The 27,801-nt window shown below is 52.1% G+C and overlaps 1 protein-coding gene across 1 annotated transcript; it reads left to right on the top strand.

The window, feature by feature from the left end:
• Positions 1 to 1,375: 1,375 nt before the first annotated feature.
• On the top strand, positions 1,376 to 25,795 carry LOC128829621 (natural cytotoxicity triggering receptor 3 ligand 1-like). The gene is made up of 6 exons (XM_054015098.1): positions 1,376 to 1,457; positions 8,231 to 8,560; positions 8,779 to 9,078; positions 24,350 to 24,679; positions 24,788 to 25,087; positions 25,626 to 25,795. Exons 1-6 carry the CDS (start codon positions 1,376 to 1,378, stop codon positions 25,793 to 25,795), a joined length of 1,512 nt encoding a protein of 503 aa, XP_053871073.1.
• The last annotated feature ends 2,006 nt before the right edge of the window (positions 25,796 to 27,801 follow it).

Below are 27,801 nucleotides of genomic sequence, written 5' to 3'. Positions count from 1 at the left end.
CCCCCAGGTATCTCACCACCCAGCTTCCAAAACTCTGCCTTCAGCGACCCCTCCCACAGCCTTTGTTCAGTTTCCCGGGCCAAGGTGTCACCTGGCCTCCAACCCCTTCCTGGGTTCTCATGTTACACGCTCAGGTATTCGCCTTCGGGCAGACTCCCATCCCGCAATGCAGACTATCCCAGCCACACTCCCCTGTCAGCACTCACAGACCACAGTAAGAACAGTCCCAGTTCGTCACATCTCCCCCCTTCTAGACCGAACTGAGCAGGGTCACTTTTGCCAGTGACCCGGGGAAGTTCGAACCTATTCCCAACAGTTGAAAAGAAGGGGTGAGTATCAACAGAGGGAAAATTACTTTTTGTAGTGACCCAACCACTCCCAGTCTTTATTCAGGCCTAATTTGATGGTATTGAGTTTTCAAATTAATTCCAGTTCTGCATTTTCTCGTTGAAGTCTGTTTTTGAAGTTTTTTTTGTTGAAGAATGTCCACTTTTAAGTCTGTTATTGAGTGACCAAGGAGGTTGAAGTGTTCTCCGACTGGTTTTTGAATGTTATAATTCCTGATGTCAGTTTTGTATCCATTAATTCTTTTGCGTAGAGACTGTCCGGTTTGGCCAATGTACATGGCAGAGGGGCATTGCTGGCACATGATGGCATAGATCACATTGGTAGATGTGCAGGTGAACGAGCCCCTGATGGTGTGGCTGATGTGGTTAGGTCCTGTGATGGTGTTCCTCGAATAGATATGTGGACAGAGAAGGCACTGGGGTTTGTTGCAAGGATAGGTTCCTGAGTTAGTGTTTTTGTTGTGTGGGTTGCTGGTGAGTATTTGCTTCAGGTTGGGGGGCTGTCGGTAAGCAAGGACTGGCCTGTCTCCCAAGGTCTGTGAGAGTGAGGGATCGTCCTTCAGGATAGGTTGTAGATCCTTGACGATGTGCTGGAGAGGTTTTAGTTGGGTGCTTTCTGGGCTGAATGCCAGCTCAGGGGAGCGGCCGGCACAGGGGACCCAGAGCCCTGCAGTCCAGCCTGGTCCAGGCGCCCGCTGTCAGTGGCTGGGGCATGGACAGCCCATGGCTGATTCACCCCAGAGCGCTGGGAGTGGGGACTGCTGTCTGGCCGTGGGTCTGTGCAGCAGTGAACGGCTCCCTGGCAAGGCCAAGTGGGTGCCACCTCTGAGCCAGTCCCTGACGGTGTGTGTGGGGGGGCAAGGACTGTCCCAGGGAGCACGTTCGTGCCAGCGCTGGGCAGGTGTGTCTGAGCCTCACCCAGCGACATCAGAACTCCTGATCCTTGCACTTTGCACGTTGTTACAGCCCCTCCCCGAGATCCATGGAAAGTGAAAGGGAATTCACTGGGGGCCCTGCCAGCTCCGGAGATGGCAACTCTGTGGGGACGGAGGGCAGGGACCGTGGGACTGGGGGTTCTCCTCGTCCCCCTCTTCGTCCTCAGGGTGGCTGGTAAGTACAGAGTCCCCGGTGTCCTGGGGCAGGGCAGGGCAGGGCACGGCTCCGGGGCTCCCCAGCAGAGTAAAGTCCCAGGGACGGGGCCTGGGTACAGGTGGGTCAGTCACTGCCCAGCTCTGCCCGGCCTCAGCCGCTGGGTCTGCCCTGAGCCCTAACTTAATTAAAAATAAGCAGCTGTTAAGTTGGTACTGTCCTAAATGTTTTCAAAAGCTGAAAAAGGAAAAATCCACTTGTTTAAATTCATGCCAGCATTTGTCAGTGGGTGCTATAAAAGAAATAGGATCTGTGACACCTCACCCCAACCGAAACAGTTGTTCTTTTTCAAAAGATTGTATGATGACACAGTCTTTGTATGTCTCATTCACGGTCTCGTTACCAGTGTTTAACCCAGACAAGGATGTGTACAGGCAATTGGCTGCTGGCCATTCTATAGGTCACCTCAAAGATAACAACTACAGGAAACGCATTAACGCACCTCCCCTGGTGGTCTATCACACTCCAACTCAGACCTGAAAGTGCCACAGATGGCCTGTTCTGAAAAAGGGCCTCAGGGTATCTGTAGGTATAATGTGTTTGAAACAAACACTGTTTTGTGTAAACTACAAAAAAATAAAATACAAAATTCATCATCGTCATGCCTGGTAAGGCTAACCACGTAAAAAACACCAATGAAAAGGGTAACCTATGCTAAAAGTAACCAATTTTGCGTGGTTACCAACCAAAAGAGGTACCAATATGGTCCCTATCACAGAGCCAAATTTCTGTTTTACCCCAAAGCAACCCACGATAATAGGAAATCAAGCTATTTCCCCTATTCCCACTTTTGAAAACATCACCATTATCCAGTCTAACCCCGCTTATCAAAATTTAACTATCCAAAGCACACCCACCTTTCTGGCCTATATTCCCCCACTAGGGTTACAGCTAAAATCATTAATAGCTCTTAAAAAGACTCACCTCATCCAAATTCTAACAATATGGACAAAGCCCAACAAATTATTACCCAGTTAATAAATGAAGGTAATAACCCTGCAACAACTCCCCCCCAAAATTTTAAATTAAAAAAATGGGTAATTATCCAAAAAATTGCAATTAAAATTAATTTCCTTATTTTAGGTTACCTGCAGTATAAATTCAACAAACCCAAGTCAAAACCTAGGCAAATGCCTAGGCAAACACCTAGACAGACGCATAAACAGGCACCACATGGTAATAAACATAAATCCCTGCAAAGGTAGAATCGGACCAGGGATCACATTTCATGGGACAGTTCTTTAGGGACTGTCTTAAATAAATGGTTTCAGAGTAGCAGCCGTGTTAGTCTGTATCCGCGAAAAGAACAGGAGTCCTTGTGGCACCTTAGAGACTAACAAATTTATTAGAGCATAAGCTTTTGTGGACTACAGCCCACTTCTTCGGATGCATACAGAATGGAACATATATTGAGGAGATATATATACACACATACAGAGAGCATAAACAGGTGGGAGTTGTCTTACCAACTCTGAGAGGCCAATTAAGTAAGAGAAAAAAAACTTTTGAAGTGATAATCAAGCTAACCCAGTACAGACAGTTTGATAAGAAGTGTGAGAATACTTACAAGGGGAGATAGATTCAATGTTTGTAATGGCTCATCCATTCCCAGTCCTTATTCAATCCTTTGTTGATTGTGTCTACTTTGCATATCAATTCCAGCTCAGCAGTCTCTCGTTGGAGTCTGTTTTTGAAGTTTTTCTGTTGTAATATAGCCACCCGCAGGTCTGTCACTGAATGACCAGACAGGTTAAAGTGTTCTCCCACTGGTTTTTGAGTATTATGATTCCTGATGTCAGATTTGTATCCATTAATTCTTTTGCGTAGAGACTGTCCGGTTTGGCCAATGTACATGGCAGAGGGGCATTGCTGGCACATGATGGCATATATCACATTGGTAGATGTGCAGGTGAACGAGCCCCTGATGGTGTGGCTGATGTGATTAGGTCCTATGATGATGTCACTTGAATAGATATGTGGACAGAGTTGGCATCGGGGTTTGTTACAAGGATAGGTTCCTGGGTTAGTGGTTTTGTTCAGTGATGTGTGGTTGCTGGTGAGTATTTGCTTTAGGTTGGGGGGTTGTCTGTAAGCAAGGACAGGTCTGTCTCCCAAGATCTGTGAGAGTAAAGGATCATCTTTCAGGGTAGGTTGTAGATCTCTGATGATGCGCTGGAGAGGTTTTAGTTGGGGGCTGAAGGTGACAACTAGTGGTGTTCTGTTATTTTCTTTGTTGGCCCTGTCTTGTAGGAGGTGACTTCTGGGTACTCGTCTGGCTCTGTCAATCTGTTTTTTCACTTCAGCAGGTGGGTATTGTAGTTTTAAGAATGCTTGATAGAGATCTTGTAGGTGCTTGTCTCTATCCGAGGGATTGGAGCAAATGCGGTTATATCTTAGAGCTTGGCTGTAGACAATGGATCGTGTGGTGTGTCCTGGATGGAAGCTGGAGGCATGTAGGTAAGTGTAGCGGTCAGTAGGTTTCCGGTATAGGGTGGTATTTATGTGACCATCGCTTATTAGCACAGTAGTGTCCAGGAAATGGACCGCTTGTGTGGATTGATCTAGGCTGAGGTTGATGGTGGGATGGAAATTATTGAAATCATGGTGAAATTCCTCAAGGGCTTCTTTTCCATGGGTCCAGATGATGAAGATGTCATCAATGTAGCGCAAGTAGAGTAGGGGCGTTAGGGGACGAGAGCTAAGGAAGCGTTGTTCTAAGTCAGCCATAAAAATGTTGGCATATTGTGGGGCCATGCGGGTACCCATAGCAGTGCCGCTGACTTGAAGGTATATATTGTCCCCAAATGTGAAATAGTTGTGGCTGAGGACAAAATCACAAAGTTCAGCCACCAGGTTAGCTGTGACATTATCAGGGATACTTTTCCTGATAGCTTGTAGTCCATCTTTGTGTGGAATATTGGTGTAGAGGGCTTCTACGTCCATAGTGGCCAGGATGGTGTTTTCTGGAAGATCACCGATGGATTGTAGTTTCCTCAGGAAGTCAGTGGTGTCTCGAAGATAGCTGGACAGTCTCTACGCAAAAGAATTAATGGACACAAATCTGACATCAGGAATCATAATACTCAAAAACCAGTGGGAGAACACTTTAACCTGTCTGGTCATTCAGTGACAGACCTGCGGGTGGCTATATTACAACAGAAAAACTTCAAAAACAGACTCCAACGAGAGACTGCTGAGCTGGAATTGATATGCAAAGTAGACACAATCAACAAAGGATTGAATAAGGACTGGGAATGGCTGAGCCATGTAGTCCACGAAAGCTTATGCTCTAATAAATTTGTTAGTCTCTAAGGTGCCACAAGTACTCCTGTTCTTCTTTTTGCGGATACAGACTAACATGGCTGTTACTCTGAAACCTACAAACATTGAATCTATCTCCCCTTGTAAGTATTCTCACACTTCTTATCAAACTGTCTGTACTGGGTTAGCTTGATTATCACTTCAAAAGTTTTTTTTCTCTTACTTAATTGGCCTCTCAGAGTTGGTAAGACAACTCCCACCTGTTTATGCTCTCTGTATGTGTGTATATAGATCTCCTCAATATATGTTCCATTCTGTATGCATCCGAAGAAGTGGGCTGTAGTCCACGAAAGCTTATGCTCTAATAAATTTGTTAGTCTCTAAGGTGCCACAAGTACTCCTGTTCTTTTTAAATAAATGGGAGTCCTGCAAAAACTACACATTCCATACAGTCCTCAGTCGTCTGGGATAGTGAAACAAACCAATCAAACTATAAAAGTGATGCTAAGGAACTGGTTGCTGCCAATGAATGTAACTGGGACACCCTCATGCCCTTAATTTTAATGGCATTGAGGGCAACACCGGCTGCATCTACTAATAAAACACCTTTTAAAGTAATGACAGGCCGAACAATGCGATTACCAAAACATTTAATTTGGCACACCAGTGGCACTCAATTAAAGGAAATAAAAATGGATACCTACCTGCAAAATCTGCAAAAACATTTAAATCAAATCCACTTGCAGGTAGCTGCCAAATTGGAAAAATCCAAACGTAAGGCAAAGGCTTACTTTAACAAAAACCAGAAAAAAAATACTTAAAAGGTAGAAAATCAAGTAATGTTGTTATCATATAAGTCACCAAAACATAGGTTGTGTAACCAATGGATCGAACCTTTCCAAATCATTAATAAACTCAGTTCAGCAGTATATAAAATTAAAATAACAGAAGGAAAGCATAATAAAAACAAAATTTACCATGCTAACCAGTTAAAGCTCTATCGATCGTCCAGGTTGCAGGAGCAACTTCCTCCTCAGAACTTAAGTAAACAGCATCAAACAAAATCGCAACAACTGGAGCCCAGCAAATTGCAACCATAAAATTAACATTAATATTTCTAACTTATTACACCTTATTGTTGCTCTAAGGGTAAAACTAAGCCAAAATCCTAAGTCTAAAACTAAACTATTGCAACCCCAGCAAACCAGACGACCCAATCGTGCTCAATTGCCTAAGCACAAGCAACAGAACATACCAACAAAAAAGAAACGAACTATTTTACTCAACCCGAAACTTATCAACAACCCAATTCAACAGGTTAAAAAAATTAAAGGAAAGAATGTTACTTTTAAATATCAATTAATAAAAGTAACTTCATTGCCCTCTAGTGGTTAAAAAAGGATGTGGCCCTTAGATAAAAATTCTAAGGGGGGAGAATGTAAAACCTCAACAACAAATTCAACTTCCCTAAAACATGATATACCTTATAGCCTGATTTGGGGTGTGTTAGTAGTGTTGATTTAATTTATTCATTTAATTTTATTTTATTTTATTAATTTTAATTAATAATTTTAATAATTATTATTATGGGTATTAATTAGTATGGATTTTGGCTCGCCAATTTGTTTGATTAGAAGATAAAGTTTGTCCTGAATTAGGCTTCACAGAGTTTATAAAAGGAACTTCGGGGGCATGACAGGAAGCTTACACTGAGACAGATATAGTCAAAGACCTTTTATTAAAATTAATGAAATAGTAAGCAACTGGTAAAACAGAATTACAGAGTTACAAGTATTACAGTTTATATATATAAAAGATTATAAGCTGTAAAGTTTATTTAATACTTACACCCTGTTTTGATAACCTGGTGTTGGGAGATGTGGTACCAGGCCTATGGCAATGTTTGTTTTTACACCTCTGGTAGAGGAAGTTAAATGCAGAGCTGTTTACTTTTTTTACTTAACTTTGTATGTCTTAACTAAAATAAAACATAAGGGAAATTAAGGTCCTTTAAACTTACAGTTTGAAAAGAAATAAAATATGGCCTATTAATAGTTAATAGCCGTCGTAGATGGGTAGCATCAATATGTAGTTGAAGGTGGAGGCAATGAAGAGTAGACAGGAGCAGATAGGTGGGTAGATTGCCGGCCTAATGGTGAGCTGCCTCGCCTTTTTATAGGGCATTAGTCGGAAATCCTTCCTTTTATGCCCAAATTTTATTTCCCCCCCCACAGAAATGTTAGGGTACATTTACCCCATAGGCTAGTATGTATGTGCGTATGGATGACAGGTATGTACGCGTTTGTGGTGTACTTGTTAGATTTGTGGGCAATAATTCCCTTTTTCCACCCTTTATTGTTATTGGTTCAGGCAAAGGTCTTTAGACATCTACGTGGGTGTTTTGTCTAATTTTACTTTTCTGGGTAAGGGTCCCAAAATGTGTTAACTTTGCATTAGCTTAACATACAGGGTTTTGGCCTGTAGGCAGGGCCAGCTCCAGGCACCAGCCGACCAAGCACATGCTTGGGGTGGCACCTTAGAAGGGGTGGCCAATATTGGGGTGGCAGGGGGCACTCGCGGTGTTTTTGTTTTTGTTTTTTTTGTTCGGCGGGGCGGCGCTCAAGGGTTTTTTTTGTTTTTGTTTTTGTTTCAGCTGGGCAGTGCGGGGGGTGTTTTGGTGGTGTGGCGCTTGCGGGGGGCTTTGGCAGCCCGATGCGGCACTCGGAGGGGTGCGGGGAGTTGAGCGGCGCGGCGCTCGGGGGGGTTGAGCGTCCCGGCACCGCGCGGTGCTCAGGGGGGTGGGAGGTTGAGCGGCCCGGCGCTGGGGAGGGTTTGGCGGTGCGGTGCTGGGGGGGGGTTGAGCGGCCTGGCGCGGCACTCGAGGGGATTTGAGTGGCGCGGTGCTCGGAGTGGTTGAGCGGCCCGGCGAGGCTCTCGGTGGGGGAGGGGGGGGATTGAGCGGCCCGGCGCGGCGCTGGGGGGGGGCAGGGGGCTATGGCGGGGCGGCGCTCTTCTTTTTTGCCTGGGACGGCAAAAAAGTTAGAGCCGGCCCTGTCTGTAGGTCTTTTACATTACAGCCAAACTTATTTTTAATATAAATGGGTAAGTCTATTACATTAAATACTCAAATTTATAAAAAATATATATTTATACAAAGCAGCAAATTAATCCTTAGGGCTACAGGGAGTATTGCAGGGAATGGGGGGCAGGAGGCAGAGGGGAGTATTGAGGGGGTAGAGGGAAAATTATAAGGATTTTGCCATCCCCATAAAGTGGGGGCAGGGCCCAGCTCCTCACTACCTGCCCTGCGCTGGGCACCTGTGGGCTGGGACTGCCCTGGCCTGGGGCGGTGACTCCTGCTGGGCAGGGTGAGGTCAGTCAGGGCCTGGCTGGGGCTCTGCTGTTAGGGGCTACGGGCTGCGCTGCTGGATCAGCCCCTCTCCCCGCTCAGCCGGACGTCTCTTTTCTCCTAGCAGGCTCCCAGCTGCAGATCTACACCCCCCCGTCCTCCCAGGCCCCGCTGGGCTCTGGGGCGCTGCTGAAATGCCGGTTCAGCATTGGGGAGCAGATTGACCTGAGCTCCCTGCGGGTTCAGTGGCATTTCTCAGGGCGCCGGATACTGGAGTACCCACCGGGGCAGGGAGCACCCCAGCCCGGAGCCAGCATCTCGGAGCAGGAGCTAAGGAACGGGAACGCCTCGCTGTCGCTGGCCAGAGTGACGCCGTTTGACCAGGGGCCCTATAAATGTATCGTCGGGTACGGCGTGGAGGAGCTGCAGAGTGAGACGACCCTCAGCGTGGCCGGTGAGGAGACTGGCCCCTAAGAGAAACACGCTGGGCTGGTGGGTGTGATGGGCCAGGGTCCCTGTACTGCTGGATTCCCTGCAAGGTGTGGGGTGTGAGAGGGGTGTGTATGTGTGGTGCCCCCCGTGCAGTGTTGTGTGAATGCTCACAAACAAGGGCAAGGGGCAGTGTTGGTGAGGATGTGAGAGTCAAACTTGTTGCTCCTCTGTAACTTCCAGCGGCTCCGAGAATCTCCATCCCCCGGCGATTGGCCAGGACAGATACTGAGAGCTTTTTCCTGTGCCACGTGTGGGGATTCTACCCCCGGGACGTCACCATCACGTTGCTGAGAGACGGACGGGTTCTGACCCACTCCACCTGCTCTGCCCCCCAGAGGAACCCAGACGGGACCTTTAACCTCACCCTGACCTACACCTTCACCCCCAGCGCAAGCGACTCCGGCAGCATCTTCTCCTGCCACGTCAGCCACGCGGCTCTGGCCCAGCCCCTGCAGGAGGAGTTCCCTCTGGATGTCACAGGTGAGTCTGGGCTGGGGGGACTGGAGCATAGAGACACAGGGACCCCTGTGACGGTGCACCCCATAATGCTTAATAGAAATATGCTTATGAGTGTAAATATGACAGAACTGGAAAATGTTTTATGCTACATATGCCATGTAACATATCTCTGCAAAGGTTATGAACTACTGGATATATTCATCCTGTTTATGTGCATGTATAATTTTTGTATTCGAAGTTATGAATATTGGCCGTGTACTTGTTTGATTTTAAGTAGCCTCAGTGAAGCAGTTGGTCAGCTTCTTGAAAAAAGACTATTTTCAGTAAGTGCCCGATCAAGAAACATAAGCTAATAATGAACTTTGAGAGACGCCAATCCACATCTGAACTTTCCCAGGAATGTGGCCTGGCTTGTAAGGAACTGAGTCATGCATGGACATGTGACTTGACCATGTGACTCCAAAACTCCATCTTGTAGCTGGATTTCTACATGGGGGAGGGAGGGGTGTCCACCCACAAGAGAGGAACTATATAAAGTCCTGGGAGACCCCTCCATTTTGTCTTTAGCTGGCTCAAGAGGTAGCCTCTCCACCCCAAAGGATACCTGAAAGAAACTGGAACAAAGGACAGTAACCAAAGGGCGGGGGGTGAGTGATTGCTGGACCCGGACTAGAAGGAGACTAGTCTGTAAAAGAAGTACTGGAACATCTCTGAGGGTGAGATTTTATCTGTAATCACTTTCTTACTGTATTAGGCTTAGACTTGTGTGTTTTATTTTATTTTGCTTGGTAATTCACTTTATTCTGTCTGTTATTACTTGGAACCACTTAAATCCTACTTTTTGTATTTAATAAAATTACTTTTTACTTATTAATTAACCCAGAGTATGTATTAATACTTGGGGGGGGGGGGGGCAAATAGCTGTGCATATCTCTCTATCAGTTATAGAGGGCGAATAATTTATGAGTTTACCCTGCATAAGCTTTATATGGGGTAAAATGGATTTATTTGGGGTTTGGACCCCTTTGGGAGCTGGGTATCTGAGTGCTGGAGACAGGAGCACTTCTTAAGCCTGCAGCTTTTGGGGGACGTGGTTCAGACCTGGGTCTGGGTTGCAGCAGGCTGGCGTGTCTGACTCAAACCAGGCAGGGCACTGAAGTCCCAAGCTGGCAGGTAAAACGGGCTCAGAGGTAGTCTCAGCACATCAGGTGGCAGTTCCCAAGGGGGTCTCTGTGATCCAACCCGTCACAGTGAGCAGGATCTGTGCACAGCTGATTGCTTTGAGATACTGGTAGTGATTTTAAGTGAGTTTTGGGTGTGATGGCTGGAGAACAGACAAAGTGGTTACTGGTTTGTTATTTTCTGTTTGCTTATTTCGGGCAAGGGAAGTAGGGACAGAAAAGGAAGCAAAATAAGTAAGAGTGAAGATCAGAAGAAGCTAGAACTGCACAGGTTGCAAACTGCCCAGAAAGGCTGAACACTGGGCGCTGGGAAAGTCTCTGTTAATTAAGAAGCCCCTGCGCTGAGTGCATCTCAGTTTCAATGAACTGCAGAGGGGTGTGGCCCAGCACAAGAAAGCAGGAAAATGACCTCCAGTGAGGCAGCTACTAAACTAGAGAAGCAGGTGGAAGCAGAAGAGAAGGCAAAGGACCAGGAGTTTCAATTGAAGCTCAAAGAAGCAGAGGCAACTGCGCACAGAAGGGCTATTGGAGCAGAGGCAGCCAGGGACAAAAGAGCCTGGAGTTAAGAGACCGAGAAATACAGGCCCAGATTGAGGCTCAGAAGCATGAACTGACTGTAATGGAGGGGAAGAGGCAAAACCCTCCCCATGCTGGCTCCACTTCCCCAAAAATCCACAAATGGAAGTGACTATGTCCACAGTATGATGAAGCCAGCGACCTTGATCACCTTTGAGAGACTGTGCACCCTCCATGCTACCCCTGAAGATCAAAAGATGACCCCATTGGTAGCAAAATTGACTGGCCTGGCTCTGGACATAGTCAATAAGCATTGACGATGCTTCAAACTATGGTAAATTTAAGGAACTTGTTTTGAAACAGTTTCAGATTACACCTGAAACCTACAGGGTTAAATTCAGAAGTCTGAAGAAGGGATCTGGATTGAGTAATGTGGCTTATGTAAATGAAATGAGAGACTTGTTAGATAAGTGGGTGAGGGGAAAAGGCATTACAAGCTTGGAAGGAATGTGTGATTTGGTTACTCAGGAACAATTATTGAATATGTGCAGTGATGATGTAAGCTGTATTTGTGCGACAAAAAGGTGGATGCAGTGGGGGAATTAGCTGGATTTGCAGACTCTTATGAGCAATCACAAGCTACAATTAAACGTAAACCAGTGGCAGAGGGGTACAGGGTGGGGGTGGAAAGCAGAATCACCGTTTTACCCCTGGGAAAAAGGAGGCTGGGCGTTCATCTCCCCATTCCCCTGCTGCTCATCCCAGATCTCCTGTACAAGCAGAGGAGCCCAAGAGGTGCTATCATTGTAAGTCCACTGAGCACTTGAGGAATAAGTGTCACTTGCTGAGTGGGAACAGCACCAGGTAACACATGAAGCTGCTGCTTCTCAGAGCCAGGCTGTGGCCTCTTTCCATACAGACAACAAGGAGTCTGGTGGCACCTTAAAGACTAACAGATTTATTTGGGCATAAGCTTTCGTGGGTAAAAACCTCACTTCTTCGGATGCATAGAGTGAAAGTTACAGATGCAGACATTATATACTGACACATGGAGAGCAGGGAGTTACTTCGCAAGTGGAGAACCAGTGTTGACAGGGCCAATTCTAGGGTTACCATATTTCCACAAACAAAAAAGAGGACACTGGGGGGGGGGGGGAAGCCCCGCCCTAGCCCCGCCCCGCCCCATCCACTCCCTCCCACTTCCCAACCCCTGACTGCTCCCCTCAGAACCCCAACCCCCCCTGCTTCTTGTCCCCTGACTGCCCCCTGCTGAGAACCGCCTACCCTAACTGCCTCCCCCAGGACCCTACCTGTCCCCTGACTGCCCTGACCCTTATCCACTCGCATGGGTGGCAGGGTCGTAGAAATTTTGGTGGTGCCCAGAACCCACCACCCCACCTGCCTAAGGCTCTGGGAAGGGGGTTGGTGGGGGGAGGAGGTCTGGGGTGCAGGTCCTGGGCTGGGGATTAGGGTGCAGGAGGGGTGCAGGTTCTGGGATAGAGTTTGGGTGCTGGGTGCAGGCTCCAGGCTGGGGCAGGGGGTGGGTGTGCAGGAGGGGGTGAGGGGTGCAGGCTCTGGGATGGAGTTTGGGGGTGAGAGGTGGTGCAAAGGGAGGGGGTGCAGGCTTTGGGAGGAAGTTTGAGGGCAGGGTGTGTGTGTGGGACGGGGGAGGGGGATTGGGAGGGAGTTTGGGGATAGGAGGGGATGCAGGGGTGAGGGCTGTGGGTCTGGGGATGACGGGTTCATGATGCAGGAGGGGGCTCAGGGATGGAGCAGAGGATTAGGGTGTGTGGGGATGAGGGCTGGGGCTGGGGGGTTTGGGGTGTTGGAGAGGCTCAGGGCTAGGGTGGAAGGGCAGGGTAAGGGCAGCCTGTCTTCCCATTAGTGGATGGGGGCACTAGGACCCGGGGGCAGCAGACAGCAGTTGCTGCTGGCTCTGGCAGTACACGCAGACAAGGGAGAGGCAGACAGGGAGGGGGGACCCATGGAGGGGGGGATGCGCGGGGGGGGTGGCAGGTGGAGGCCGGGGACACAGGACTACAGAGAGAGGGAGGGGGGAGCAGGGGAGGGCTCTGGCTGCTGGAGGCCAATGGGAGCGGGTCAATCGGCCTAGCCGCCCAATCAGCAGCCACACTCTGCATGGAAGGGAGGGAGGGAGGTGAGGGAGAAAACCTCCCCGGACATTTTAACCTTGTTACCAATTCCTCCCGGACGGCTATTTAGAGACGCAAAAGCCGGACCTGTCCGGGGAAATACGGACGGATGGTAACCCTAGGGCCAATTCAATCAGGGTGGATGTAGTCCACTCCCAGTAATAGATGAGGAGGTGTCAATTCCAGGAGAGGAAAAGCTGCTGCTGTAATGAGCCAGCCACTCCCAGTCCCTATTCAAGCCCAGATTAATGGTGTTAAATTTGCAAATGAATTTTAGTTCTGCTGTTTCTCTTTGAAGTCTGTTTCTGAAGTTGGGGGGGGTTGTTTTTTTGGGGGGGAGGGTTGTTCAAGAATAGTGACTTTTAAATCTGTAATAGAATGACGAGGGAGATTGAAGTGTTCACTTACTGGCTTGTGTATGTTACCATTCCTGATGTCCGATTTGTGTCCATTTATTCTTTTGCGTAGAGACTGTCCGGTTTGGCCAATGTACATGGCAGAGGGGCATTGCTGGCACATGATGGCATATATCACATTGGTAGATGTGCAGGTGAATGAGCCCCTGATGGCGTGGCTGATGTGGTTGGGTCCTCTGATGGCATCACCAGAGTAGATATGGTGACAGAGTAGGCAATTTAACACCATTAATCTGGGCTTGAATTTTTCCACATCCTTCTTGTAGTGTGGGGCCCAAAACTGGACACAGTATTCCAGATGAGGCCTCACCAATGTCGAATAGAGGGGAATGATCACGTCCCTCGATCTGCTGGCAATGCCCCTACTTATACAGCCCCAAATGCCATATTCAGCTTCTCGTCCACTGTCACCCCTAGGTCCTTTTCTGCAGAACTGCTGCCTAGCCATTCGGTCCCTAGTCTGTAGCAGTGCAGGGGATTCTTCCGTCCTAAGTGCAGGACTCTGCACTTGTCCTTGTTGAACCTCATCAGATTTCTTTTGGCCCAATCCTCTAATTTGTCTAGGTCCCTCTGTATCCGATCCCTACCCTCTAGTGTATCTACCACACCTCCTAGTTTAGTGTTATCTGCAAACTTGCTGAGGGTGCAGTCCACACCATCCTCCAGATCATTAATGAAGATATGGAACAAAACCAGCCCCAGGACCGACCCTTGGGGCACTCCACTTGATACCGGCTGCCCACTAGACATGGAGCCATTGATCACTACCCGTTGATCCCGACGATCTAGCCAGCTTTCTATCCACAGATAGAATGTGGCAGAATCTGTCCCAGGGTTGGTTAATAGCAAGAAGGAATCTTGTGCTAAAAGCCCCAAGGGGTGGGGGGGGTGAAGTCACACGGACTGCTGGGGGAATAGGAGGGTGTCTCTTAAATTCCTCTGCAGCAGTAAAGAATGCAGCTTTGGAGGCAGGAATGGTAGTAACCAGTTCCTGTAGCCCCGGGGCTCAAGGCAAGTCCCCGCTGGAGGGGCTGGACAAAGCCAGCTCCGCTCCCGTGATCATCTGCCCGGGGGAGGGGAATGTTCTACCTTGTAACAGCTGCTGACTGTCAGGAAGTTGCAGGTCAGCAGGGGGCCGGGCCTGCCCTGGGGTGCACAGAGATGTGTGTCCTGAAGGTGGAAGTTGGGGTCCTGGTAACTGCTGTGGTGGGAACAAACCCCAGGGACTCTGTAGCTGGAAGCAAGCCCAAGCTGAGGGAAAGCGGGTGTGTGTGTGGGGGGTGTTTGCTGGCCAGTGAAGGATCTGTTATATCTAGTAACTGTGAGCCCACAGCTGGATCAGGGTCACCTTCCCTTTTGGGAGGGACAGGAGTGTCTGGCCCAGAGAGGGAAGTACAGACAGAAGGTGATGGGGGACCGGAGAGTCCACCCACCTTTTGTAGGGAGGCTCTTTCCCAGGTGGAAGGTAAAAAATCTGTATTTAAGATGTCAGCCCCCTCTCCTGTGAATCAGATTTTAAGGGAAGACTGGGGGTCAGATCTCCTGGAGGGGGGAGTCCACCCAGCTGACCTTTTGGGAACAGCGAGTAGAGTGTCCGAGGGGGTCTTACCAATCCAAAGCACTTCACTGAAAGATGTTGTTCCTACTCCACTCGTAAGAGATAAAACGGTCTCTTCAAGGCAGGAGGAAGAAAAACTTTGCCTTAGGGAAACTTCACAAGCATGTGGGGTCCGACCCAGAGAAATTTCAGAGGGAGGGGCCGAGGGCAGGCCTGGTTGCAGTGCACCCTTTCCTGGCCAAAGCCTCAAACACGTGCCTGAATTGAGAGTCTTCTCCAAAGATGCAGAAGAATCTGCATCAGAGCGCCTACCAGGGTACACAAAATTGGAAAATGCAATAGACACTAAACAAGCTAAATTGTGTGAACAAAGCCTGTTCACCGTAGATTTGCTGTTAATCTTGTGTCTTTTGCTACTTCATCTACAGGTCAAGACAAAGGAGTTAATACTAGTGGTAAACCCTTTAAAGATGTGGGACATACCTGATTTATGGAAAAAACGGTTGTACATGCTGGGGATGGTGACAAGACAGTCCCACAAGCATGTTGTGTTTCAGCTTATACCTGTAAACAGGCTGGAAGCTTGGCACAGCAGCAAAAGCATAACAGGCCCCCGCTGCAGTGTGGAAGGGGAAACTGAGGCACACCACCTCATGGCATTGGGGGCTAAATGCCAAGACACCTCCACTTTGACAGATATTGCTGTCTGCATTCTGTTAGCCATAGTACACCCCAACGTGTTTTTAAGCACCTGGGGACCAGGAATCATAGACTCATAGAATATCAGGGTTGGAAGGGACCTCAGGAGGTCATCTAGTCCAACCCCCTGCTCAAAGCAGGACCAATCGCCAACTAAATCATCCCAGTCATGGCTTTGTCAAGCCAGGCCTTAAATACCTCTAAGGAAGGAGATTCCACCACCTCCCTAGGGAACCCATTCCAGTGCTTCACCACTCTCCTAGTGAAAAAGTTTTTCCTAATATCCAACCTAGACCTCCCCCACTGCAACTTGAGACCATTGCTCCTTGTTCTGTCGTCTGCCACCACTGAGAACAGCCGAGCTCCATCCTCTTTGGAACCCCCCTTCAGGTAGTTGAAAGCAGCTATCAAATCCCTCCTCATTCTTCTCTTCTGCAGACTAAACAATCCCAGTTCCCTCAGCCTCTCCTCATAAGTCATGTGCTCCAGACCCCTAATCATTTTTGTTGCCCTCCGCTGGACTCTTTCCAATTTTTCCACATCCTTCTTGTAGTGTGGGGCCCAAAACTGGACACAGTATTCCAGATGAGGCCTCACCAATCTCGAATAAAGGGGAACGATCACGTTCCTTGATCTGCTGGCAATGCCCCTACTTATACAGCCCAAAATACCGTTAGTCTTCTTGGCAACAAGGGCACACTGTTGACTCATATCCAGCTTCTCGTCCACTGTGACCCCTAGGTCCTTTTCTGCAGAACTGCTACCTAGCCATTCGGTCCCTAGCCTGTAGCAGTGCATGGGATTCTTCCGTCCTAAGTGCAGGACTCTGCACTTGTCCTTGTTGAACCTCATCAGGTTTTTTTTGGCCCAATCCTCTAATTTGTCTAGGTCCCTCTGTATCCGATCCCTACCCTCTAGTGTATCTACCACGCCTCCCAGTTTAGTGTCATCTGCAAACTTGCTGAGAGTGCAGTCCACACCATCCTCCAGATCATTAATAAAGACATTAAACAAAATCGGCCCCAGGACTGACCCCTGGGGCACTCCGCTCGAAACCAGCTGTCAACTGGACATGGAGCCATTGATCACTACCTGTTGAGCCCGACAATCTAGCCAGCTTTCTATCCACCTGTCACGGAGTATTGGGGAACTCAGGGCCCTGCACCCCCGGCTTCCTGCGATTCACCATGACTCTCAGCCAGCCAGTAAAGCAGAAGGTTTATTTGGATGACAGGAATACAGTCCAAGACAGGTCTTGCAGGCACAGACAACCGGGCCCCCCTCAGTTAGGTCCAGCTTGGGGTCCCAGGGCATCCCAGCCCCCCCCCCTTTGGGGGGGTCAGAGCCATCTCTGCCTCCCAGCCATCTCTCCAGCCCGCTTCCAATACTCTGCCTTCAGCGACCCCTCCCACAGCCTTTGTTCAGTTTCCCGGGCCAAGGTGTCACCTGGCCTCCAACCCCTTCCTGGGTTCTCATGTTACACGCTCAGGTATTCGCCTTCGGGCAGACTCCCATCCCCCAATGCAGACTATCCTAGCCACACTCCCCTGTCAGCATTCACACACCACAGTAAGAACAGACCCAGTTTGTCACATCTCTCCCCCCTTCGAGACCGAACTGAGCAGGGTCACTTTAGCCAGTGACCCGGGGAAGTTCGAACCTACCCCCGTTCCCAAGGATGCCCCCGCATCCCTCCCATTCCTTGGTGAGAATTACACCAGGCCCCTCCAGTTTCACGCCCCCCCTTAGGTCGGGGGTGCTTGATGGCACTCGCAGTTCGCATGTGGGAAGGTTTATGCGGCCCGTGCCCTTTCCTCACCCCCATACCTCTGGGGTTCCAACTGGGCTGTGGTCTTCTCCCAGCGCTCCAGTCTGGAGGTCTGTGCTTTGGGCTCTCTTGGTTTAGAGCCGCCCTTTTACCCTTGGCCACCCTCCGGAAAGGATCCTTTATGCTGGGCAAGGGTCCTAAAGCTGTTTTCCCCTTGTCCCAGGCCTTCCTCCCCCTCTGACAGGGGTCACAGGATCCGCAGTACTGTCGGACAGTAACAAAGACCCCAGGCCAGTAAAAGCTCCGTAGCAGCCTCTGCTGGGTACGCCAGGTTCGGGTCCTGCGCCTCAGGCAAGGCACCCCCCCCAAGGCCAGGGCGCAGTGCCCCTCGCCGGCTCTGACTGCGGGTCACAACCAGTGCCCTTTGGGGGTTGCTTGGCCAGTTCTCCAGGTCCCCCCCCATCAATACCTCAGTGGGCAAATACGGGTGTACCCCCACATCCTTGGGGCCCTCCTTGGCCCCCCACTTCAGGTGTACCCTTGCCACGGGCACTTTGACTGGTGTTCCGCCCACCCCTGTCAGGGTCAGGTAGGTGTTGGGCACCACCTGATCTGGGGCCACCACCTCGGGCCGGGCCAGCGTCACCTCTGCGCCCGTATCCCAGTATCCATTGACCTTCCTCCCATCCACCTCCAGGGGAACAAGGTACTCTCTCCGGAGGGACAGCCCCGCACCTACCGTATAAACCAAAACCCTGAGTCTGGAGCATCCAGCCCCCTAGAGGGGCTGGCCTGGAGCTCTCCTCCCTCCTTAGCAGGTGGTACTCTGCCAGCCCCCCTTCCCTAGGAATGCTGCCTCTCACCCAGCTGGGTCTCTACCCAGTCAACCCTCTGTGGGTTCGGTCTGCTCAGTCTGTCCCTGAGCCTGGGGCACTGGGCCCGTATGTGGCCTTTTTGGCCACAGTGGTAGCAGCCCATGTCCCATGGGTCCCCTTGAGTGGGTCGGATGGTCCTGACGCCGGATGTTCCCCTTTGATGGGGTTTTTCTGTATTTTCCCACGGGGAGGTCCCATGGTGACTCTCTCTCTGCGTTGTGGTGGGACTGTTCCTTTGGGACTCCTCCCTTTTATCTCCTGACCGGCTCTTTACAAACTCATCGGCCAGCCGGCCTGCATGTCGCGGGTTCTCTGGCTTTCTGTCCACCAACCACAGCCTCAGGTTGGATGGGCACCGCTCATACAGTTGCTCCAGTACCAGCAGTTTGACCAGGTCCTCCTTCGTCTGGGCCCCATCAGCCCACTTGCTGGCGTATCCTTCCATGCGGATGGCTAGTTGCAGATATGAGATCTCAAGGGTTTTATCCTGACTCCGGAACCTTTCCCGGTACATCTCAGGAGTCAGCCCAAACTCACGTAGCAGGGCCTTTTTGAATAGTTCGTAGTCCCCTTTCTCTGCCTCTTCCAGTTGGCGGTACAATGCCACGGCTTTGGGGTCCAGTAAGGGGGTAAGGACCCGGAGTCTGTCCGCGGGATCAACCCGGTGCAGCTCGCAGGCTGTCTCAAAGGCCTCCAGGAAGTCATCCATGTCCTCCCCCTCCTTGCGTGGGGCCAGGATGCACTTATCAAAGCTCCGTGCAGTCCTGGGTCCCCCCTCACTCACCGCAGCCAGGGGTTCGCTGCCCCTCAGTCTCGCCAGTTCCAGTTCATGCTGACGCTGTCTCTCTTTCTCCTCCCGTTCATGCTGTCTCTGTTGTTCACGATCCTCCAGCTCTCTCAGTTTTAGCTCTTTCTCCCATTCCAGCCAATTCCGCTCCACGGATGCCGAACGTCGCCGGGAGGATCCTCTGCTGGCCGGCGGGCTTCGCTGGGGGGATCCCCTGCTGGCCGGGGGGGTCACGGCGCCTTCGGTATTTGCTGGGCTCCTCCCCACCCTTCCCCTAGGCATAGGAAGGAGGGGTCTCGGGAAGCCCTCAGCAGCCGGCTGACCACTCCCAGCTGGGACAGACTCTGGGGCCTGCGCTGCATTTGCCAGGCTGCTTCCCTGAGACACAGGGATCAGTTCATTCGCGCGATCTTCCGCCTCCAGCTGGGCAATGAGCTGTTCTTTGGTGAGCCTCCCAATGCGCAGCCGCCTCTGCTTGCACAGCTCCACCAGGTCGCTCTTAAGCCGCTTGGCATACATCTTCCTGCTGGCCACTCACCGGCCTGTGTGCTCACAGCTCCCCACAGTTCCCAGGGGGACCCCTAGTGTGCCAGCCCTTCTCGAGGTCACCGCCTCTCTGCCAGGGTCGAGCTGCAGACTCCTCCGCCCCTGGGACCACTTGCTGCGATCCCCCCGGGGGACCCTGTTACCGCAAAAGTCCCTCTCGCTGATCACACACTCCCAGGGGTAATAGCCGTCTCTCTCTCACTCTTCAGCCGGCCTGGTCCCCGTCAATCCCCCTTCGTTTTACTGCTCCCCAGTCACTTACTGCAGGAAGCGCCGTCCACGGGGTGCAGTAGATCCCGCCGCTGCCACCAGTTGTCACGGAGTATTGGGGAACTCAGGGCCCTGCACCCCCGGCTTCCTGCGATTCACCATGACTCTCAGCCAGCCAGTAAAGCAGAAGGTTTATTTGGATGACAGGAATACAGTCCAAGACAGGTCTTGCAGGCACAGACAACAGGGCCCCCCTCAGTTAGGTCCAGCTTGGGGTCCCAGGGCATCCCAGCCCCCCCCCCTTTGGGGGGGTCAGAGCCATCTCTGCCTCCCAGCCATCTCTCCAGCCCGCTTCCAACACTCTGCCTTCAGCAACCCCTCCCACAGCCTTTGTTCAGTTTCCCGGGCCAAGGTGTCACCTGGCCTCCAACCCCTTCCTGGGTTCTCATGTTACACGCTCAGGTATTCGCCTTCGGGCAGACTCCCATCCCCCAATGCAGACTGTCCTAGCCACACTCCCCTGTCAGCATTCACACACCACAGTAAGAACAGTCCCAGTTCGTCACACCACCTTACAGTCCATTCATCCAGCCCATACTTCTTTAACTTGGCGGCAAGAATACTGTGGGAGACCGTATCAAAAGATTTGCTAAAGTCAAGGAATAACACATCCACTGCTTTCCCCTCATCCACAGAGCCAGTTATCTCATCATAGAAGGCAATTAGGTTAGTCAGGCATGACTTGCCCTTGGTGAATCCATGCTGACTGTTCCTGATCACTTTCCTCTCTAAGTCCTTCAGAATTGATTCCTTGAGGACCTGCTCCATGATTTTTCCAGGGACTGAGGTGAGGCTGACTGGCCTGTAGTTCCCCGGATCCTCCTTCTTCCCTTTTTTTAAAGATGGGCACTACATTAGCCTTTTTCCAGTCATCTGGGACCTCCCCCGATCGCCATGAGTTTTCAAAAATAATGGCTAATGGCTCTGCAATCTCACCCGCCAACTCCTTTACCACCCTCGGATGCAGCGCATCCGGCCCCATGGACTTGTGCACATCCAGTTTTTCTAAATAGTCCCGAACCACTTCTTTCTCCACAGAGGGCTGGCCACCTTCTCCCCATATTGTGCTGCCCAGTGCAGCAATCTGGTAGCTGACCTTGTTCGTGAAGAGAGAGGCAAAAAAAGCATTGAGTACATTAGCTTTTTCCACATCCTCGGTCACTAGGTTGCCTCCCTCATTCAGTAAGGGGCCCACACTTTCCTTGACCACCTTCTTGTTGCTAACATACCTGAAGAAACCCTTCTTGTTACTCTTCACATCTCTTGCTAGCTGCAACTCCAATTGTGCCTTGGCCTTCCTGATTTCTCTCCTGCATGCCTGAGCAATATTATTATACTCCTCCCTGGTCATTTGTCCAATCTTCCACTTCTTGTAAGCTTCTTTTTTGTGTTTAAGGTCAGCAAGGATTTCACTGTTTAGCCAAGCTGGTCGCCTGCCATATTTATTATTCTTTCTACACATTGGGATGGTTTGTTCCTGCAACCGCCATAAGGATTCTTTAAAATACAGCCAGCTCTCCTGGACTCCTTTCCCCTCATGTTATTCTCCCAGGGGATCCTGCCCATCTGTTCCCTGAGGGAGTCAAAGTCTGCTTTTCTGAAGTCCAGGATGTCACGGAGTATTGGGGAACTCAGGGCCCTGCACCCCCGGCTTCCTGCGATTCACCATGACTCTCAGCCAGCCAGTAAAGCAGAAGGTTTATTTGGATGACAGGAATACAGTCCAAGACAGGTCTTGCAGGCACAGACAACAGGACCCCCCTCAGTTAGGTCCATCTGGGGGTCCCAGGCATCCCAGCCCCCCTTGGGAGGTTAGAGCCATCTCTGCCTCCGAGCCATCTCCCCACCCAGCTTCCAGCACTCTTCTTCAGCGACCCCTCCCACAGTTTTTGTTCAGTTTCCCGGGCCACGGTGTCACCTGGGCTCTCATGTTACACGCCCAGGTATTTGCCTTTGGGCAGACTATCCTAGCCCCACTTCCCTGTCAGCATTCACAGACCACAGTAAGAACAGTCCCAGTTCGTCACACAGGGTCCGTATTCTGCTGCTCTCCTTTCTTCCTTGTGTCAGGATCCTGAACTCAACCATCTCATGATACTCACCAACACAGCCCCCCTAATGCAGCACTTAGCGTACCTCCTCTCGGACAGATCCCAGGCAAACTCCCTCTGTTAGCCTCTGCTGTTCGCTGCTCAGCTGGTTAATTGGTTAAATGGAATCAATTACATCAGTAATGGCAAAGTTCTTGGTTCAGGCTTGTAGCAGCGATGGAATAAACTGCAGGTTCAAATCAAGTTTCTGGAACATCCCCAGCTGGGATGGATCATTCAGTCCTTTGTGTAGAGCTTCAGTTTGTAGCAAAGTCCCTCCAGAGGTATGAAGCAGGATTGAAGACAAGATGGAGATGAGGCATCAGCCTTTTATAGTCTTTTCCAGGTGTAAGAACACCTCTTTGTCCTTACTGTGGAAAATTACAGCAAAATGGAGTCTGGAGTCACATGGGCCAGTCCCTGCATACTTTGCTGAGTTACAAGGCGTATTTGCCTTCTCTCCATGGGTCAGTTGTGTAGCTGATGGTCCTTAATGGGCCATCAAGCAGGCTAGACAGAGCTGACACCAACTTGTTTGTGATGTTTCCCAGAAGCATAGCATAAGTTTGAAATACAGACAGTATAGAGCCAATATTCATAACTTCAACTACAAAACTGATACACACATATAGACAGCATAATCATAACCAGCAAACCATAACCTTGTCTTAGACACCCCATTTGACCCCCTTTATACAAGATTTGATGCCACTACAGGACCATGGTTGCAACAATGTTCTGTATGGTCCCAGATTATATCAATAACGTCACAATCCCCTTGTCTCCGGAGCAGCCCGGGGCTCATTTCACTGGCCCACGCATTGCCCAGCCAGGGTCCCATCCCCTGCTCCGCTTCCTAGATACAGGGCTTATGGCCAGAGGGGGCCAGATCCTCTTGTCTGACGTCCGGCGGGGCACCGGCTAGAGAATCTCATCCGGCCACCCCTGCACTGGGCCCAGTGACTTTGCCTGGCTAACGCCCCTTCCTGAAAAGCCTCCCGGCTGGGCTGGAGCCATCCAGAGATAGTAACACCGTCCCCTCTTCTGCCTGGGGGGTTGGTGCCAGTGGGCAGGCAGCCTGGCTGCTCACTTTGGAAATGAGGCACAATGTGAATGTGGCTGGCGCCAGCTCCCGGCCACTGGGTTGTGTTCAGCTTCCTCTGCTAGGTGAACGGGACCCTCAGCACCCAGGGATTTTCTCTCCAGGCACAAAATTATACACTACGAACAAGTCCCCCTCAGCCTGCTGTTTGATGAACTGACTGAGCACTGCCAGGCCCTCACTGTCTGGCCCCATCACCAGACTGCCGAGAATTTATCTGTCCATTTTCTGCACCTGCTCCAACTTTTACATGTTGTCATAACTATAAAGGGAAAGGTAACAGCTGTCCTGTGTACAGTACTATAAAATCCCTCCTGGCCAGAGACTCCAAAATCCTTTTCCCTGTAAAGGGTTAAGAAGCTCAGGTAACCTGGCTGGCATCTGACCAAAGGATCAATAAGGGAACAAGATACTTTCAAATCTTGGCGGGGGGGAAGGTTTTTGTTTGTGCTCTTTGTTTGGGAGTTGTTTGCTCTTGGGACTGAGAGGGACCAGACATCAATCCAGGTTCTCCACATCTTTCTAAACTAGTCTCTCCTATTTCAGACTTGTAAGTAAATACCCAGGCAAGGCGTGTTAGTTTTACTTTGTTTTCTCAACTTGTAAATGTACCTTTTACTAGAGTGTTTATCTCTGTTTGCTGTACTTTGAACCTGAGGCTAGAGGGGGGTCCTCTGAGCTCTTTAAGTTTGATTACCCTGTAAAGTTATTTTCCATACTGATTTTACAGAGATGATTTTTACCTTTTTCTTTAATTAAAAGCCTTCTTTTTAAGAACCTGATTGATTTTTCCTTGTTTTTAGATCCAAGGGGTTTGGATCTGTATTCACCAGGGAATTGATGAAGAGTTTCTCAAGGCTTCCCAGGGAAGGGAATCCACTTGGGAATGGTGGCAGCGGACCAGATCTAAGCTGGTAGTTAAGCTTAGAAGTTTTCATGCAGGCCCCCACATTTGTACCCTAAAGTTCAGAGTGGGGAAGCAGCCTTGACACACGTCCTTTCTAAAGTGGGGACACCAGAGTTGGGTGCTGGATCCCAGTGCTGGTCTCACCAGGTACAGAGGTAAATCACACCTGGAACGTCCCACTCGCTGGTCCCGTTTATACCTCCCAGGGGCACAGGAGCCCTTCGTGCTCTGGGAGCCGGTGGTGAGTTGCTTTTCCGCTCTGACCCAAGCTCCTGGTAGCGTCACTGCTTTCCAGGACACGTCCCCCAGCCTGCAGGTGAGGTCAGGACCCCTGGGTCCCCGCTGGACCATCTCGCACGTGGACGTGTTCAGCAAAACACACATTGTTTGACTGGGCCCAGCTCACTGTGTGTTTCTCCCCCAGAGTCCCAGCTGATCGTGTCCGTGGGGCCCTCTCCGGTGAGGGCCGTGCTGGGCTCGGACGTGCTGCTGCCGTGTAGCTTCGCTGTGGGCGAACCCATCAGTCTGTCTAAATTCTACCTGGCCTGGGCCCGGGGAGGTGAGAAGGTGGCTGAGTACCTCAGAGAACAGCCGACTCAGCAGCCCGGGGTGAAGCTTTTCCCGGAGGAGCTGAGCAGGGGGAACTGCTCCCTGGGGCTGAGGAATGTGAGGGTGGAGGACGAGGACAGATACACCAGCACCCTCATCTACACGCCCGACCGATCTGAGCAGCACCTGGAGCTGCAGGTGACAGGTGAGTTTGTTAAACGGTGACGTTCCTGCTTCCCGGGAGAGTGAAATCTCGGCCGCGACGCTGGATTCGTGGAGCTTCTTCCATGTAACTCTGGGCATCTCGTTCCAGCTGCTCCCAGACTCTCCATCCCCCGGCGATCGGCCGGAACAGACGCAGCGACCTCCTTCCCCTGCCACGTGTGGGGATTCTACCCCGGGGACGTCACCGTCACGTGGCTGAGAGACGGGCGGGTTCTGACTGACGCCTCCCGCTCTTCCCCCCAGAGGAACCCGGACGGGACCTTTAACCTCACCCTGACCTACACCTTCACCCCCACCGCGAGCGACTCCGGCAGCATCTTCTCCTGCCGCGTCAGCCACTCGGCCCTGGCTCAGCCCCTGCGGGAGGAGTTCCCCCTGGATGTCACATGTGAGTCTGGGCTGGGGGGATACTAAGCCAGTGGGGCACTGGGTTCCCCATTTTCCTGTCGCTCTGCCCATGAGGAGAGATTTCCCTGTCCCACCCTGGGTCTCAGAGCCTGTCCCGGCCCCAGTCCGGCGGGTGTGAGAGCTGGGGGGGATCCTGTCGGCTGCCCCACTAACCTCCGAACTGGGGTCTCGGCAGGTTAGAGGCCAGTGGAGTGAGGCCGTCTGGTCCCAGCACAATGTCCCTCCTGCACTGAGTTGCGGTGTCGGGAGCTGGGCCATGGCCTGTCTCCTTCGGCCCCTGCAACCAATGACCCAGCCACTGGGCACCCGTCTGTCCTGTTCTCATGGGTGCTGGGGCCCAGCAGAGACGCTCAGTCTGGGTATGTTCATCCGCACTCTGCCGTCACACACAGCCCAGAAACCCCTGGGGTCTCCCATGTCCCCTGGCTGGGGGCCTGGCCTTGGGGCTCCTGGGGGAGCAGCACGGTTCACAGGGAGCTGCCCCGAGCAGGGCTCTGACTTCCCCGCTCCTTCATCAGCAGGTGCAGGCGCGGCTCCTTCGAAGGCCATCACTGGGGTCTGCATCGCACTGCTGCTAGTCATGGTGGCTGTGTTAGCCATTTACTTCTGGAGACGGAGGAGGGGGCGGAAAGGTAACACGGGCCCAGCCCAGTGGCTGTGGGGATGCAGAGTGTCCGGGGAGGGGTGAGGGGACAGGGACACAGCCAGGGACACCCCAGGGGCTGCGGGGGCTGGGGGGTCTCTCTACAGACTGAGCCCCCTGCAGCAGGGCCCATCCCCAGGGGAGGTTTCACCCTCCTGCTCTCAGGGATCTGCCGTTCCCGGCCCCGAACTCCGGCTGGACACGTCTCCTAGACCCCCCTCCCCCCACTGACCCCGTGTGTCGCTCTGACCCTGGGAACTGCGGCCAATGGGAAGTGCGGCGAAGGTGCTTGTGGGTGGGTGCAGCTCATGGAGCCATCTAGCCGCGACTCCGCCTAGGAGCCAGAGGGACCTGCCGGCCACTTCCTGGGAGCCGTCTGAGGTCGGTGCCAACCAGAGTCCTCGCCCCCTCCCGCACCCCAACCCCCTGCCCCAGCCCTGAGCTCCCTCCCACATCCAAACTCCCACCCGGCGCCTGCCCCAGCACCTTCTTCCACACCCTAAACCCCTGCCCCAGCCCTGAGCCCCCTCCCAAACACAAACTCCCTCCTGGAGCCTGCACCCCGAACCCCCTCTTGCACCCCGAACCTCTACGCCAGCCCTGAGTCCCCTTCCATTCCCAAACTCCCTCCTGGAGTCAGCACCCCCAACTCCCTCCTGAACCACAACCCCCTACTCCAGCCCTGAACCCCCTCCCACATGCAAACTCCCTCCCGGAGCCTGCACCCTGAACCCCCTCTCGTACCCCAACCCCCTGCCTCACCCCAGAGCCCCCTCTGACACTCCGAACCTCTCTGCCCCACCCCCCAGCCCAGAGCCTCCTCCTGCACCCCAAACTCCTCATCCCCGCCCCCCAAAGAGCCTGCACCCCCAGATGGAGGCCTCACCCCTGCCCCCCACCCCCTGCAACAGAACCCCCTGCCCCAGCTGGGTGAAAATGAGCGAGTGAGTGAGGGTGGGGGAGAGCGAGCGATGGAGGGAGGGGGGAAGGAGTGAGCTGGGGCGGGACCTTGGAGAATGGGTGGGGCAGAGGTGGGGCAGGGTGCGGGGCAAGGCTGTTCGGTTTTGTGCGATTAGAAAGTTGGCAACCCTAGAAATGCCCAGAAGGGCAGGAGAGATGGGGGAGGGTGGCCTGGAGGGGCAGAGCAGCAGCCCCCAGGGGCACAGGGGGGAGGGATCGCAGGGCCAGAGGGAGCAGAGAGTCTGGGGAGGTTGAGGGGACGGGGACACAGCCAGGGACACCCCAGGGACGGGGGGGGGGGGTGTTTCTCTACAAACTGAGCCCCCTGCAGCAGGGCTCATCCCCAGGGGAGGTTTCACCCTCCTGCTCTCAGGGATCCGCTGTTCCCAGCCCCGAGCTCCGGCCGGACGCGTCTCCCAGACCCCCCCACACTGACCCCGTCTGTCTCATTGTCTCTGTCTAGGTCTTTACAGTGCCGTGGAGACGCCCCCCGAGGACCCAGCTGGGAGCGGAGACAAGAAGCGCGGCGAGGACATGGTGGTGATGGGGAATGACGGGGTCAGCGACGCCGGGGAGGGGTCTGAGCAGCAGCCGCTGTTACCTGCTCAGGGCCAGGGCCAGAGCGAGACACAGGAGCAGGATGGGGCGCAGGGCACAGGTGAGGGGCAGGAGGGGAGAGCGACTCCAGAGGGGTCACGCTATGGGGTCGGTCTCCTTCTGCTGCCTGTGGGCTGTGGATCCCACGGTGAGAGGATGGCGGGGACACTGCATGGGGGGCTGACAGGGTCACATGGGGCCAGCCGTATTCCCCAGCCCCCATTGCTCAAGCACTATGAATCAGGGTACCCAAAATCAGGAACTCTCTTAATCCCATTTCAGTTCTCGCAATGGACACCAGGGCTGGTGAGGCTCTAGGCCTAAATCCGGACTGATGAACTAGTCAGAAGATCAGCGGCCTGGATTTACCCTCTGTTCCCAGGCAGGGCTGGGGCAGCCTATGGCCCCCCCAGGCTCAGGGTAACCCTGGGAGCTGCAGTTCCGCCAAAGGAACTGACCCCGTGGGGCCCTTCGGTGACTCACCCTCTCGCTCG

The sequence above is a fragment of the Malaclemys terrapin genome, unplaced genomic scaffold (genome assembly GCF_027887155.1).
Source record: "Malaclemys terrapin pileata isolate rMalTer1 unplaced genomic scaffold, rMalTer1.hap1 H_1, whole genome shotgun sequence".
NCBI classification, from domain to species: domain Eukaryota; kingdom Metazoa; phylum Chordata; order Testudines; family Emydidae; genus Malaclemys; species Malaclemys terrapin.
Note: the sequence above shows the minus strand (reverse complement) of the source record. Positions and strands in the feature narration are given on the sequence as shown.